The sequence below is a fragment of the Saccopteryx bilineata genome, chromosome 2 (genome assembly GCF_036850765.1).
Source record: "Saccopteryx bilineata isolate mSacBil1 chromosome 2, mSacBil1_pri_phased_curated, whole genome shotgun sequence".
NCBI classification, from domain to species: Eukaryota; Metazoa; Chordata; class Mammalia; order Chiroptera; family Emballonuridae; genus Saccopteryx; species Saccopteryx bilineata.
In genome coordinates, this window is record NC_089491.1 from 37,767,171 (window position 1) to 37,781,446 (window position 14,276).

The following is a 14,276-nucleotide window of genomic DNA, read 5'->3' on the forward strand; positions in this document are numbered from 1 at the left end:
TATGGTTTCCTGTGCTCCAGTTGTCCTGGTAACCTGAGGCCTCCCTATTTGTGTTGGCATCCTGAGGCCAAGAGCGGAAGCGAAGCTGGAGCACCAGGAAGACTTGCAGGAAAAAAATGTGGGTAATACAGCAGTTATGCCACAGGAGGGTCAAATATAGGGCATAAAAATTACCGTTTGGGGAGCAGCTGGGGGTGCCGTCTTGTAAAAATTTGATTTCCAGATTCCATTTCTAGCCTTTTTGATTCAGTAGGACTAGGATGAGAAGAGGAACCTGCAATTTTAAGGGGCAACCTCTTACCAAGTAAGACAAAGACCACACTTTTGAAAATCCAGGCTAAGCAAACAAATCAGCAATTGGGAAGAAAAAGTATAACCATCTATCAATTTCAGAAGGGTGATATTCTAGAATAGTAGTTCTCAACAAGGGGTGATGGTGGGGAAATTTTACCCTCCAGAGCATGTTTAGCAATGTCTGGAGATATTTTGCATTGTCACAACTAAGAGGGCTTCTGACATCTTAGTGGGTAGAGGCCAGGGATGCTGCTAAACATCCTACAGTATATAGGATAGCCCACCCCCCCAACAAAAAATTATCCAGCCTGCAGCATTAGTGCCATGGCTGAGAGAATATTCTGCCCTTCGACTCCATCACCCGCAATCCACAGAAATCAACGTTACACACACGGTTTTATATCACAGTACAGAGACTCATGAGAGATGCCCTGGGAAAAATGAGAGTCTCAAAATGACTTTTAAAAAATAGTGAATGTTGTTAAAGACGTGGCTAAGGACATTAGAAGAACAGACAACAAAGGCAGGCAGGTATGGGCAACAATGGTGAGTAGAAAAAGGACTCACGGGTGCATGAGGCACCAGGTACAACAGTGGGAGTGAGTGCAGCTCCCTCAGCAGATGCAGCCTATTCATGGGTAGAAGGCTGGTAAAGAGATGATAAATGTGTTAAAATAACAACTAAGCAAAAAAAAAAAAAATTGAAAGACAAATGGATAAAGGAACTGTGAAGAAGTAGCTTTAGGGTTTGTCAAACATAGATCTGGAATGAAAAAATGTTAGGGAAACTTTTGCAAAATGAATGCCAAAGACTTCAGCAATGAGAAAAAAAGAAAGAAAATGAAAAGACTCCTAAAAGGAGGTCAAGAATGATGTGGAAAGAAGAATAAAAGTTATTTATGACCTTGTTATAATCACCTCCCAAGAAAGATGGGTTCAGAAAAAGTTCCTTGGTTTTCCTGAGCAGAGATAATGTAAGGGAAGAGGAGTTGGGGAAGCATGAGCACACCTAAGAGCTCTTCCGTGAGAGGAAGAGGGCAGAAGGAACGTAGGAGGAAGGCTCAAGGAGGACAGTTGTTTGTGAGAAAGAAGGGAAAAGAGAAGGAAGAGATTTGGCAGTCACTGTAAGGAGAGGGACTTTAGGAACTCTTTCTTTTAGGGAAAGAAAAAGATTAAATGAGGAATTTTTTTTTTAAGTTTTGCTTTGAGTTATGGGAGATGAGATAAAACCATCTTCTACCCCTTCTAAGAAAACTTCAATAAAAGCTGACATTACTGCCCTGGCCAGATAGATCAGCTGGTCAGAGCATCATCCTGATATGCAAAGGCTATGGGTTTGATCCTGGGTCAGGGTACATACAGGATCAGATCAACCTTTCTGCCTCTCGCACTTCTCCTCTTTCTAAAATCAATAAATAAATATTAAAACAAAACAACAAAAAAACCTGACATTACTATCAGGACTCCAGGGGTTGAGTTTGTGTTTTTTCTCAATTGTAACATGTAAGACACGCCTTCAAACAGATTAAGAGCCCAGTTATGCATGTTTTTACTGTGTTTGAGGTGATCATAAGATTTTTTTGGAATAGCCTAAAGACAGCCATGTGACAAGGAGGTAAGTTCCAAAGTTGTTTTTTGTTTTTGTTTTTTTGTGTATTTTTCTGAAGCTGGAAACTGGGAGAGACAGTCAGACAGACTCCCGCATGCGCCTGACCGGGATCCACCCGGCATGCCCACCAGGGGCGACGCTCTGCCCACCAGGGGGCGATGCTCTGCCCCTCCCGGGGGTCGCTCTGCCGAGACCAGAGCCACTCTAGCGCCTGGGGCAGAGGCCAAGGAGCCATCCCCAGCGCCCGGGCCATCTTTGCTCCAATGGAGCCTTGGCTACGGGAGGGGAAGAGAGAGACAGAGAGGAAGGAGAGGGGGAGGGGTGGAGAAGCACAGGGTGCTTCTCCTGTGTGCCCTGGCCGGGAATCGAACCCGGGTCCCCCGCACGCCAGGCCGACGCTCTACCGCTGAGCCAACCGGCCAGGGCCAAAGTTTTAAGAGCTGGCTAACACAAGAGGCACTTGCCTCATCTGGTTATTTACATTTAAATTAAATAAAATTAGAATTCCATTTCTTAGTCATATTAGCCACATTTCCAGTGTTCAATAGCCACAGTTGGTTGGTGGCTAATGACTAGACAGGACAAGTAGAGAACATTTCCATCACTGCAAAAAGTTCTACTGGATAGTACTGAAGGCGGGGGGGGGGGGGAGCTTAGAAAAATAAGCTAGCAAAAAACAAGCCCTTTTTAAATCTTTAAAAAGCTGCCAAATTAATAAATAAAGAGCTGCCACACTGAAAATGAAGTGATTTCTTCCACATTGTGTCAAAGAGCAATATAGGTTATTAATGGAAACTTGACTATAGTTGAAATCAGTACTACAACTGTAGAATCTTTTATATTCTCTGCCAGAGATAATGTTTTGGGTATAGAAATAGTATGTTTTTGAAACTCTGGCTTCTCCATCCCATCCATCTGCCATTCACCACAGCCTTACAAGTCTCTCTCAGCTCCTCAAACTCAGTGCTTTACATGAGGTCTCCTCATCATCACAGGAATGACTCTTCTCTCATCCTTCTCTAGTCTGGATACAGAATATCAAAGGATGCTGTCTCTTAAAATTCTATCCTAGCTATAAATTTACCTATCCTCATCTCCCACCCAAAACATATCTAATCTGTTTATAATGCAATATATTAAATACAAATTCATATTCAAATATTGACTTATGGTTCTATTATCTGTGCATTTCAGTCTGTGTGTACATGAGAATATTCATGCACACACACATGATAGCATCTACTGTTGGTAAACATTTAGGAATCTGACACTAAGATTATGAAATTCAGTATACAGTGCCTAGCCCAACACCAGGCTTAAGTGGTCACTCAGTGGGCTTTATAATAGTGATCGCATCATGCTTATGGATGCAAAATGTGGGAAGAAGAGACTAAAGTAGATGTGAATTTGAAAACTTTTCTTCTTGTAGGAAAAATAATGAAAATATAGGCATCTTGTGCTATATCTAGAGAAACACTGTTTAATCACAAAAGGAAGGCTGAAGCCTTGGTGAAAGTAGCATAATAGAGTTTGTAAATAGTCCAGAATAAGAAAGCTGGCTGGCTGGCTCAGTGGTAGAGCATCGGCCCAGTGTGTGGAAGTCCCGGGTTCGATTCCCAGCCAGGGCACACAGGAGAAGCACCCATCTGCTTCTCCACCCTTCCCTCATCTCCTTTCTCTCTATCTCTCTCTTCCCCTCCTGCAGCCAAGGCTCCATTGGAGCAAAGTTGGCCCCGGTGCTGAGGATGGCTCCATGGCCTCCGCCTCAGGTGCTAGAATGGCTCCAGTTGCAATAGAGCAATAGACCAGATGGGAAGAGCATAACACCCTGGTGGGCGTGCTGGGTGGAACCCAGTTGGGCGCATGCAGGAGTCTGTCTGTCTGCCTCCCCACTTCTCACTTAGAAAAAATACAAAAATTAAAAATTAAAAAAAAGAAAAAAGAAAAAGGTGCTGGAAGAGGAAAGAAGACAGAAGTAGATCACACAGAATAAATAAAACATAACCTTTTAAAAATCAGAGGTCTTCCCAAAGAGAAAGGAGAAAAAAGAGATGTCAACAAGAGTGTTAAAGATGGAAAAGAGCCAGAAAGGGCTGTGAACTTAAAAAAAAAAAATCAATGAAGAAGCTGTGGTGTATGTTGGCAAAGAGAAGTGTAGAGTTGAGGGGAGGTAGAATTTATAGTAAGAGGAAGTTGGTGTGAAGTTTTCCTCTAAAGATGCCCAGGAGAGCAAAGAAGGAATGAAGGCAAAGGCCACTGGGAATAAGGTAGTGCTGGAGCTGAAACATCACAGGAGAAAGCAACTGGGCCCAAAGTAGGAGTTTTTTCTTTTAATTAACTGACCCAGATTTTCTTGTTTCAGGCAAAAGCCATAACTGCAGCATTTAAGGATCTGTAAAATAAATTATGAAGATCTTAATCCTTGTACTTGCTATTGGCCCAAGACAACATAAATTATAAAGATCATGACAGAATTAGAGTGAGTTTCTGAGACAAATATCAAATACCATTTTAGAGTTGATTTTAGAAGAGAATTGGATATAAATTGCTATGTTGTAGAAATACTACATGAACAAAACAGCTTTAGCTTTCTCTTTATCAACCACAAGGTATATATAGAAACTTTGCAGTTACATACAAATCCACAAAAGATACTAAGTAACCTAACATATACAGTAAAACAGAGTTACTTGTCTTTGTATACTGTAGCCCAAAGCCCCCATCCCAAGAAATGTTTCACTCAGTTCAGGATACTTAGGGCAGGTCAAAGGGCTGCACAGGGAGGAAATAAAGTTAAGGTTAAAAATAAAGACTATAGCTTGGCCTGTAGTGGCGCAGTGGGTAAAGCATCGACCTGAAATGCTGAGGTTGCAGGTTCGAAACCCCTGGCTTGCCTGGTCAAGGCACATATGGAAGTTGATGCTTCCTGCACTTCCCCCCTTCTCTCTCTCTCTCTCTCTAAAAAAATAAATAAAATACTTAAAAAAATAAAGAATATAACATTAGGGAGAGGAAAACTGGAAGTGCTATGCTACTGATAGAGAAAACGGAGACATTAACAACACAGAATTCGGTCAAATCTGTGAGGGAAAAGTGGAGGCAAGACAAAGGAAAAGATTCAACACCATATAACTAATCTTAATAGCCTCACTTTGGATTTTAAATTAAATATTGAATCAGATTTTTCAAATTTTCTTTTAAAAAATTCAACAGGATTAAGTAGATATTTTAAATGCAATTTTAAATGACTGTACAAATTAGCAAATCAATGTGTCGTTTTTTTGGAAAATGACTGAATGGCAGGCAGTAATGCTAGACATAGATAACCCTGCCTTTAAGGCATTCACTAACTCCTGGCTGAGAGACCAAATCCAATTCCTCACACCTACATTCAAAGGCCTTAATAACCTAGTCACGACTGTACCTAAATAACCCTAACTGCCCCTATGGCCTAACCTACTCTCCCCGTGCGCAGACCTCTATACTGACCCTACCTAGTCTAGGGGCTGGCCATCCCCACCTTCCTGACATGAAAGTCTCTGGCTGCCCAAGGCCTACACTGGTGAGGTGCCCGTCCCCTTTGCTCCGTCTCCGCAGCCCAGCAGCCCTCTCTCCCCTTTCTGGGCCTCCGGGACTCGGTCTCTCCGTTTTGCCTGGGCCCGTTTCCCTCCCCACGGGAGGGCCTTCTCCATGTTCCACGACGTTCTCCCAGGGGCTCGCTCCTGCCTGCCTCCACTCAGGAACAAACTGCATTTAGCCTCTATTAGGTCTTTCCTACCTGGGGCGAAACCAGGACCTGCACCCCTCAGCCTCCCCCTACCCCAACTCTCCCGAGTGCTCCCGCCCAGCCCTCCTGGCCGCCCCCAAACCTCCCCGCCGCAGCAGCCAATCCCCCCTATCCGGCCAAGGCGGTGGGGGTCAGCGGTGACTCACCGGAGGGCGGGCGGCGGCCGGGGGCCGGAATGCGCTCACTTCCTCACCGCGCGCACCTGCCCAGCGCCGCTGGAGCGCTGCCCGGCCAGGCCTCCGGCGGATGTTTTCTGTACCCGTGCGGGCGCCGGGCGCCAACCACCCCCGCACCAACAGACGGGCCCCCGCAACTGGCATCCGCAAGGCTGCAGGAATCACGGGGTCGAGCCCTAACCACTGACAACTTCTGCACGCGCGCGCGCGCTCCGCATCAAGCCCCACGAAGCTACACTGATGCACACACACATACAACAGGCATGCGAGTGGGTTCAAACACCTCCCTGCCATTCCCCAACTTCTGTGACAGGGACGGCCCAACCTGTCTTCCTAGAAGCCACCTACTCCTACCTTATCTTCATCACAGATAGCTCTCATCTGGCCCCATTACCTCACACCAATCCCAATCCACTCGGGGCCCCTTTGCTTTTCAGCACCATCACCACCTTCATGCTCTCTAGCTCTCCAAGTGTCCGCTCCCTCCGAGTCTGGGTCCAGGTTGCAGAAGCAGAAGGCAGTCTATGGTCCAGACTTCCAGGGTGTCAACGAGCGTCCCTCCCGCAGAAACGCAGCTGCAGAGCTACAGACCGCGGACAAGGCCATTGGGCCCCTGTGGTAGACGGGCCTTCCAGCACCCGCTCTAATCAAGAGGGCAGTCCAAGGCCATGCCTCCCACATACCAGCCTACATCAGGGCACCCTGCTGCAACCGTGAGTTTTCTTCTCTCTCTTGGCACTCCTCTGAAGTGGAAAGGGTATCAGGCCTGACTAGGGTGAATGTGTAGTACAGTTTGCATCTCCTTCCATTTACGCTGTCTCCTTGGAAGAGGACAAACAGGGAGTCTGAGGTGGACTGATGAGTTGTTTCTGATTGGTGAAGAGGTGAGAGGCAGAGTAGTCCTCTACGAAAGTCAGCCGGAGTAGTTGTATCTGATCCACTGGCTGACAGGGAGTGGGAGTCTTGGAGCACACGAGACTGGAGACTTACAAGGAAAAATAAAATACATGCCAAAGTGACTGGCCCTGCAGGTAAGAGGGGAATACCTGGAACAGCGGTGCCCCAGTGTGGAAAAGGGGAAGAACTCTAGTTTAGCGAGGGGCCATTAGTACCAAACAGATGGCCAGCATTAGAGGGATCAGAAAGAACTCAAGAGTTTGCATGAATGAGGGCAGGAAGAAATGGATCAAAATCCATGAGAAAAAGCAGGCGTCCTAAAATAAGCTGGAAGGATAAGAAAATGATACCTCTTCCTAGGGTAGCAGTGACAGTAAAGGCCAAGGGAAAGTAGCTTTATCAGCAACACTGTTTCTCAAACCAAACATGTAGCGTTTCAAGGATACAAGGACCAAAACCAAAATGCTCCTGAAGATAGTGTTTGAAGGTGATGGTAAGATGACATGGAGAACGAGTGTGAAAAGGACAGAAGTCCAGCAGGAGATAGCAGCTCAGTATCATTAAAAGTAATGTCTACCCTGACCAGGCGGTGGTGCAGTGGAGAGAGCGTTGGACTGAGATGAGGAGGACCCAGGTTCGAGACCCCGAGGTCGCCAGCTTGAGCGCGGGCTCATCTGGTTTGAGCAAAACTCACCAGCTTGGACCCAAGGTTGCTGGCTCGAGCAAGGGGTTACTCGGTCTGCTGAAGGCCCGCGGTCAAGGCACAAGTGAGAAAGCAATCAATGAACTAAGGTGTCACAACAAAAAACTGATGATTGATGCTTCTCATCTCTCTCCGTTCCTGTCTGTCTGTCCCTATCTGTCCCTTTCTGTGACTCTGTCTCTGGGGGAAAAAAAATTGAAATAAAAAAAAAATGTCTACCCATTTTGTCTCTGAGCTCTAGCACCAACCACAGTAGCTAATATTTTGAGGACTCTATGCCAAGGACAGATGACGTACATTATCTAATTTAATTCTCTTAACCCTATGAGTATCGCTACCCCAATTTATAGATAAGAAAACAGGTTTAGAGAAGTAACTTGCCCAAAGTCATATAGCTCTTAAGTCAGGGTCTGAATCCAAGTAGTCTGACTCTGCAATCTCTGCTCTTAATTACCCATTTTGAGGTTCTCCAGAACTTGCAGGAAACCCAAAAGAGGATGTCAAAGGATAGATTCCTAAATCCTCATTCCATACTATCCAGGACAGAGGGTACTTTTGGGAAACTGGGAGTGACTCATACTGTTAGAGCATTTAGGGGTGTTCCTCTTTGCAAGGACCACCCCCAGATATGGGGAGATCTATATCTGCTGTATGTTTGGGTGATGAACACTGGAGAATCCATCTTCAGATGCCCGTGGAAGAGACACCCTTCCCATTGCCCCCCCCCCCATCACTAAGGGGCAGCATGTCTCTAGGGTACTCCAGGGAGACCCTACCCTAGGGTCTGAGAGAAACATTCTCCACTCCAGGTGCCTTGTTCACTCTCCTGAAGTCTCTGGCTGTCGCACCCTACAACAGCTCCTTGGTTTGGCTGGGGCACAGGATTAGCCATCCCCAGGAAATGCCTCCCTCCGGTCCAGGCAGGGATCCCAGCACATCCACCCCTGGAGAGAGTGTGTGGTGGGGAGAGGGGTGGAGTTGGTGGAATGCTTCCTTCTCTCCAGGTCAGAGAAGAGGTCTGGAGACCACCTGGGGGCCCTTACCCCTCCCACCTCCTTGCTGAGGAAGTGCCCAGTCCAGTGCCCCTTCCATGGCCACCTCCCTCCCCCTAGCTGTGCAGGGGCATGAATCAGCTCTCACAGCTTGTTAAAGCTGGACCTCTTGTTTTCATGCCCTCACCCCAGGAAACAGAGTTACAGCTTTTCCAGCTCTACTCAGCAGGGGGCCAGGGTCCTCACTTTATAAACATCTCCAAGCCTGTGAGAGCAGAGGGCACGGAGATGGTGTGAGACAGGAGCCCAGGGGAAAAGACGGAAACTGAGACAAGGAGAGAAACAAAGAAAAGCCAAGGAGACAAGACCAGAGTAGCCTGAACAGAAAAGCCAAGGGTCCAAAAGGGCTGTGCTACAGGAATGGCCTTAAGGATGCTCTGGGCTGGACAGGCTAAGGGGGTCCTGCGAGGCTGGGGGACCATCTGCTTGGTGATATCTCTGCTCCTCCAGCACCCAGGAGTCCACAGCAAATGCTACTTCCAAGCTCAAGGTAAAGCTGGGTAAGGCATTAGAAAAGGACAAAGAACAGAGGGCACTCGCTGGGAGGAGGGGTTGCTTAGACATGATCCTGTCAGAATACCCAGACTTCTCCCAGCTCAGAAATAGGAGACTAAATATGGGGGCAGTGTGCACTTCCTCTCTCCTACTCCTGAGTGATTCCATCGGCCACCACCATGCCCTTACACGTTTAATATTTCTGTTCTTCCCTAGCCCCCTGCCACTATGAAGGGAAATATTTTACTCTGGGTGAATCTTGGCTCCGCAAAGACTGTTTCCATTGCACCTGTCTGCATCCCGTCGGTGTGGGCTGCTGTGACACGTGAGTGACCAAAACTGGCCAGAGAGAATGGCAGTGATGTGAGTGACTGAGATGGCCAGGGCATGCTATCATGTTAGGAGGAAAAGAATAGTAGTATGAGGCTGGCCAAACCTGAAGGGACCAGCAACAGTGTGAGAGAAGGCTTCAGGCTACAAAGTGAGGGAGGCAGTGGTAAATCTAGAGGGAAAATAGTCCAGCTATGAAATTTTAAAAATCCATCCGTGGTAGGTGAGAATTTAGTTAGGGGGACCAAAAGGGCACTAGGGAGGTATGAGAGGGATGCTGGGAGAGGGGCTGTGGGTGGGAATAAAGGGAATATGCTGACTCCTTCCCCATCCTTTCATTCCCTAGGTCCCAGCATCCCATTGACTTCCCTGCTGAGTGTGAGGTACGACAGGAGGCGGGAACCTGCCAATTCTCCCTGGTGCAAAAATCTGACCCTCGGCTGCCCTGCAAAGGGGGCGGGCCTGACCCAGAGTGGGGCTCAGCCAACACCCCTGTTCCTGGGGCTCCTGCTCCCCTCTCCAACTAAACTCAACTGACCACCCTTCTGCTGACTGCCCACTGCTGCTGCCACTTCCAGGGAAACCACTAGCAGCTGCCAATTTATTCTGAATAAATAAATTAATGCTACAGCTGAAAGCCTGCTTCTCATTGTCCGTGCCATTGGGCCCCAGGTGGGAAAAATGGCCCTACTAGAGTCCAGGTGCTGAGTTCTCAATATCCTGAAGAAAGCAGTGCTGCAGTGAGCCAATTTCAGATGGTTATGGTACTGGTGCTGGGGCCCGGGGCCGCATATGAGGCCAGGGTCGGGCTTGTAGGTAGCACCTTGATGGGGAGGTCCCAGCTGAAGGTGTCTACAGGCACTTGCTCAGGCCCTGTCCAGGTGACGGGCTCGGGCTGTTCCACAGGAGGTAGTAGCACCAAACCTGGTTCTCGGGATGTTACAAATTCAAAATGCAATCGCCACTTCAGGGACACTGTAGAAAAAAAGACATAGGTAGAGGCATTAGAAGCCAGAAGTAAAAGCCAATGACAGGGCGTGGTTAGCAAATGAGCGAAAACTTATGTTCGCGAAGAGGGGGAGAAGTCACATGACAGGAAGGTAGGCTCAAGGGTTTCTCTGAAGAAATAGAGTGCCTTAGTCAGAAATGTGACAATAAGGATAACAGTGTTAAGAATCTAATAACCCAAGTGTGAGACAGTCAAGACTGGTAGCCTGAAGTAAAGCTGCCGGGGAATCAGAAATCAGTGAGTGACATGGTCAAAGTGGGAAGGGGCAGGGGAGATGTGCAAAGCTGTGAAAAGTTTAGGGGCCGGTGCATCTAGGAAGCAGGCTGAAGATCTGAGAAAGTGTTTGAGGTCAGAGGCTGGATGTGGGTATGTCTGTGAGTGTGTTAGGAATCAGGCGTGATTACACTCTACCTAAACACATTTCACTCTCTCTTCCCCTCTCCAGCAATGGTCAGGGTCTCACCAATGGCTGTGCAGAAGCCTGGGGTGGAGCTGAGAGGGATGGGCAGGGAGAAGCTGGTTCTGGTTGTATGTAGGCAGGACTCCTGGTGCCGAGCATGAGTCACATGGGACACAGAGGGGGCACCCCCTGTCCCGCGGCGCCGCTGGTACTCAGGTTGTACACGCTCTTCGGTCTGTAAGCTTACTGAAAACTGGGAGCAAGAAAAGTGTGCACTAGCAGGCATTAGGAAGCGCTGACTCCAGGTAAGAGGGCAGCCTAACCTCAGCCTGCTTTCCCTGAGTGACCCCATAATCCACTTCTACATACCACCCCTCTTTAGGTAGGCCCTTCTCCTACCCTAGCTATCAGGCCCAGCATCCCCAAAGCCCCTCTTCCTTCTCACCTGCAAACAAGCTACAGTTCCTTCCCCCAAGTTTAAGGTCCCCACTACGTCCTCGCCAAGTCTGTATACAGATTTGAAGATGCCAAATGTCCCAACTTTTCCTCGGCCATCACTGATATTGTATAGATCTGGGGAAAATGGGACACTGTAAGCCTGGAGTCCACACTGCACTGGAAAGAGAATGTAGGGCTGGGAGCAGGACGCCAAAAGGTGGGGCTTTTCTTTATAATCTGGAATGAGGTATCAGTGGATCCTCAGAAGAATGTGGCAGTTAGAGAATCCACCTCTGTGACAGGAATACTATGAGGGGAGGATAGGGTGGGGTGGGGTGGGGTGGGGCAGGCAATGTTGAAAGGATTCTCACGGAGGCTGCGGCAGGATGTGGCAGCCATGAGGCGCTCCCCAGCTAGCTCAGCTAGCCATGAATCCTTCTTCCCACCTTCATCCTCCTCCAGGAATGGACTGGATGGGGCTACAGCCTCATCCTGGGGAAACCGGACATCTTGAAGGCCTAGAGAGAGAATGAGTAGAGAAGTAGTGCTGGGAGCAAAGAGGTAAGAGTAGAGGTTAGGTTTTAGATTCCAAACTGAGAGGGCTGAAGGGAAGCCACGGCTGAGGTACACATCTCAATCTATCCTCCAAAACTTCTCCTCCATAACTCCCTCGCACCATCACTAAGACCAGGAAGCTTCCCTCCAGCCCCTCTCACAAGTTCTTTAAAGATCACTTCTGCTTTGGTGAGGTTCTTCTCTAGCCCTTCCCTCCGGGAAACCTTACTTACCCGTCAGCACAAGAACCCTCAGAGGGACCCTGAGTAAAGTGATGGGTGAGTTGACACGCTGGCAGCCAATGGTCAATTTGTAGACATACTTGACTGACTGACCTCGAAAGGAGGGTGGTCCCTCTATGGGCAGCACTTCGCTGTAGGAGTCTGGTTGGGAAGTAGTAGTCAGGGCAGCCAGGGGCAGCCAGAGAAGTCCTCCCTCCAGGAATCTTAGAAGGGATGGGAGACAGTCACTCACATGATTTGGACTCTCCAGGGTCTAGCCTCAGGTCACAGAATAGGATTTTTGGTGGAGTGGAAAGGATACATTGACCCCTCTCACCTAAAAAAAGATGAAAACTGCAGTTTAATGATCCCACTGTCCAGTACTGGATAAGGCTAGCACAGCAACTGGGGGCACAAGGCACTGCTAACAAATGGCAGCCTCCAGTAAGCTACCGCTCTTTTCTAGTTGTGAGATAGCAACAGTCTTACAACCCCAAAGCAACAATTACATTCCCCCATATCCCTAAGTAACGGAGACTAATTACCCACTGGAACAATTTAACAGCTTCACCCTTTGGTAACAATTACTCCATTCCTGCCAAAGGCAAACACCTTGTCTCTAACCTCGGTGTGGTAGAAAGACAGTCTGGCTCTCAGGCTGAACATCTGGCTGATTGGAGTCTGGAGGAGGCAGTGCTACTCGACTCTCACTGGCATGGAACTGGCAGTGGATTTGGGCACTGGCCCAGGCCAGAGCCTCACTATGGGAGGAAGTAAAAGAGGCATCAGAGGGGTTTCTGACCTCACCAATGCTCTCCAAAACTCCCTATCACATCGTCTCGAGACCAACATGGTTAGGTGGCTGTCTTAGGAATCAGGAAATCCAGAACACCAGAGGAACCATTATTACCAGAGGGAAAATGGGTGGGAGAGAGGTAGGAGAGGGTAAAGAAGAGATCAGTGGTGATGGAAGGAGACTTGATTTTGGCTAATGAACACACAATACAATATACAGATGATGTATTATAGAATTGCACACTTGAAACCTATATAACTTTATTAGCCAATGTCACCCCAATAAATACAATAAAAATAAATTTAAAAAAGAAAAAGAGACCGATAAACAAAGAAAAGTATGCTGTGGATAAAAAGGGGGATGGGAGAGGAGGAAGGAAAGGAGGGCAGAGGGGTAATGTCAACCTCATCTGTTAAACAGCCCTTTTCCTCAAGGACAGCACAATGAGCAGGAAGGTGGTGGTGTAGCTACGGGACAACCTGAGCTCTAGGTTAGCACTGTAGATACCAAGCTTCCTCCTTGAAGGACCACCTTCTTCAGTACTAGCATTCCCACCTGGATGCAGATGTGGCCGTAGGGGGCAGGGGGTTGGTGACAGTCACCACACACTCCAGCGCCTCCCCTGCCAGAAACACAGGACCTCGGCTCAGCTCTGCAACCACTTCAATCATGGCAGCTCCGGAATCGGACCTAGAAGGAAACAAAGGTCAGAAGTCAGTACCATGGCAGAGAGGGGTGTCTCTGAGAGGAGCCTGAGGGTGAGGTGAGGGCTGAAAACACCAGCGGTCAGCACCACAGGGTCAGGGAAGCGCCTGGATTTGGGTGCGGGGAGGCGGACAGGAGGTACGGGGCGCCGGGGGGTGGGGTGGAGGCAGCTGGCTCAGTACCGCCGGGGGGAGGGCGTCGCTCTGGGTCCCAGACGCCAGCCCCCCTCTCTCAGTGCTAGGCTAGTCCCCTACCCCCCTGAACCCCCAGCCCGGCCTCTGCCCCCATCCTCCAAGGTTCCACGTCCCAGACCAAGGCCACCGACACCAGTCACCTCGCTCCCCCAGCCCAGGTACCTCGCAAGGTGGAAACTGGAGTGGGGGTGGGGGGTCTCGGCATACCTGTCCACCTCTCTCTAACACAGCCCTGTGCGTGGCAGCCTCCACGGCAGAGGCGGGACTTCCCTTCAGCCCTCTCCCGGGGCAGAGCGCCTTCCGGCCGGAAGCACCCGGCCGGCTGGACCGGAAGGGGCTCAGGTCTTGGGCCTTTGGGTCACCTTCCCACGGCCTGGCACCTGGGCGCGGGCGCTCCCCCAGACACCGGCCGGCGGAGTCCAGTGCCCAACGCTGCGGGACCTGGTGCCGCGGCCCGGGGACGCAGCTGAAGCCGCCGCGAGCTCCCAGGCCGGTCCCGGGGGCGGTGCCTTGCGGGCCGGCCCCCCAGGCTCCTCCCCTCTCCGCGGGCCCTGTAGTCGCCCTTTGGCCGGGCAGGCTGATCATCGCGGCCCAATGACGACGAGGCCCGACCCT

The 14,276-nt window shown here is 49.3% G+C and overlaps 2 protein-coding genes across 2 annotated transcripts; one reads left to right on the top strand and one right to left on the bottom strand.

The window, feature by feature from the left end:
- The first annotated feature begins 3,231 nt into the window (after nucleotides 1-3,231).
- MSMP (microseminoprotein, prostate associated) lies at nucleotides 3,232-9,870 on the top strand. The gene is made up of 3 exons (XM_066256795.1): nucleotides 3,232-9,008; nucleotides 9,230-9,338; nucleotides 9,690-9,870. The coding sequence occupies exons 1-3, from the start codon at nucleotides 8,879-8,881 to the stop codon at nucleotides 9,868-9,870; spliced, it is 420 nt and encodes a 139-aa protein (XP_066112892.1). The 5' UTR covers nucleotides 3,232-8,878.
- Nucleotides 9,871-9,955: 85 nt separating this feature from the next.
- Nucleotides 9,956-13,989, bottom strand: RGP1 (RGP1 homolog, RAB6A GEF complex partner 1). Its single transcript, XM_066256793.1, has 9 exons — nucleotides 13,869-13,989; nucleotides 13,318-13,452; nucleotides 12,591-12,727; nucleotides 12,220-12,303; nucleotides 11,979-12,128; nucleotides 11,562-11,708; nucleotides 11,198-11,325; nucleotides 10,816-11,005; nucleotides 9,956-10,318 (listed from the first exon to the last, which is right to left on the bottom strand). Exons 2-9 carry the CDS (start codon nucleotides 13,431-13,433, stop codon nucleotides 10,095-10,097), a joined length of 1,176 nt encoding a protein of 391 aa, XP_066112890.1. The 5' UTR covers nucleotides 13,434-13,452; nucleotides 13,869-13,989; the 3' UTR covers nucleotides 9,956-10,094.
- Nucleotides 13,990-14,276: the final 287 nt, after the last annotated feature.

What these genes read in the sequence shown, in the direction of transcription:
- MSMP (XM_066256795.1), top strand. Translation starts at nt 8,879, where the DNA reads ATGGCCTTAAGGATGCTCTGGGCTGGACAGGCTAAGGGGGTCCTGCGA. An exon ending in ATGCTACTTCCAAGCTCAAG is followed by an intron (nt 9,009 to 9,229) that starts GTAAAGCTGGGT and finishes GTTCTTCCCTAG; the next exon opens with CCCCCTGCCACTATGAAGGG. An exon ending in GGTGTGGGCTGCTGTGACAC is followed by an intron (nt 9,339 to 9,689) that starts GTGAGTGACCAA and finishes TTCATTCCCTAG; the next exon opens with GTCCCAGCATCCCATTGACT.
- RGP1 (XM_066256793.1), bottom strand. Translation starts at nt 13,433, where the DNA reads ATGATTGAAGTGGTTGCAGAGCTGAGCCGAGGTCCTGTGTTTCTGGCA. An exon ending in CACATCCTGCCGCAGCCTCC is followed by an intron (nt 11,326 to 11,561) that starts GTGAGAATCCTT and finishes CATTTTCCCCAG; the next exon opens with ATCTATACAATATCAGTGAT. An exon ending in GAACTGTAGCTTGTTTGCAG is followed by an intron (nt 11,006 to 11,197) that starts GTGAGAAGGAAG and finishes TCTTGCTCCCAG; the next exon opens with TTTTCAGTAAGCTTACAGAC.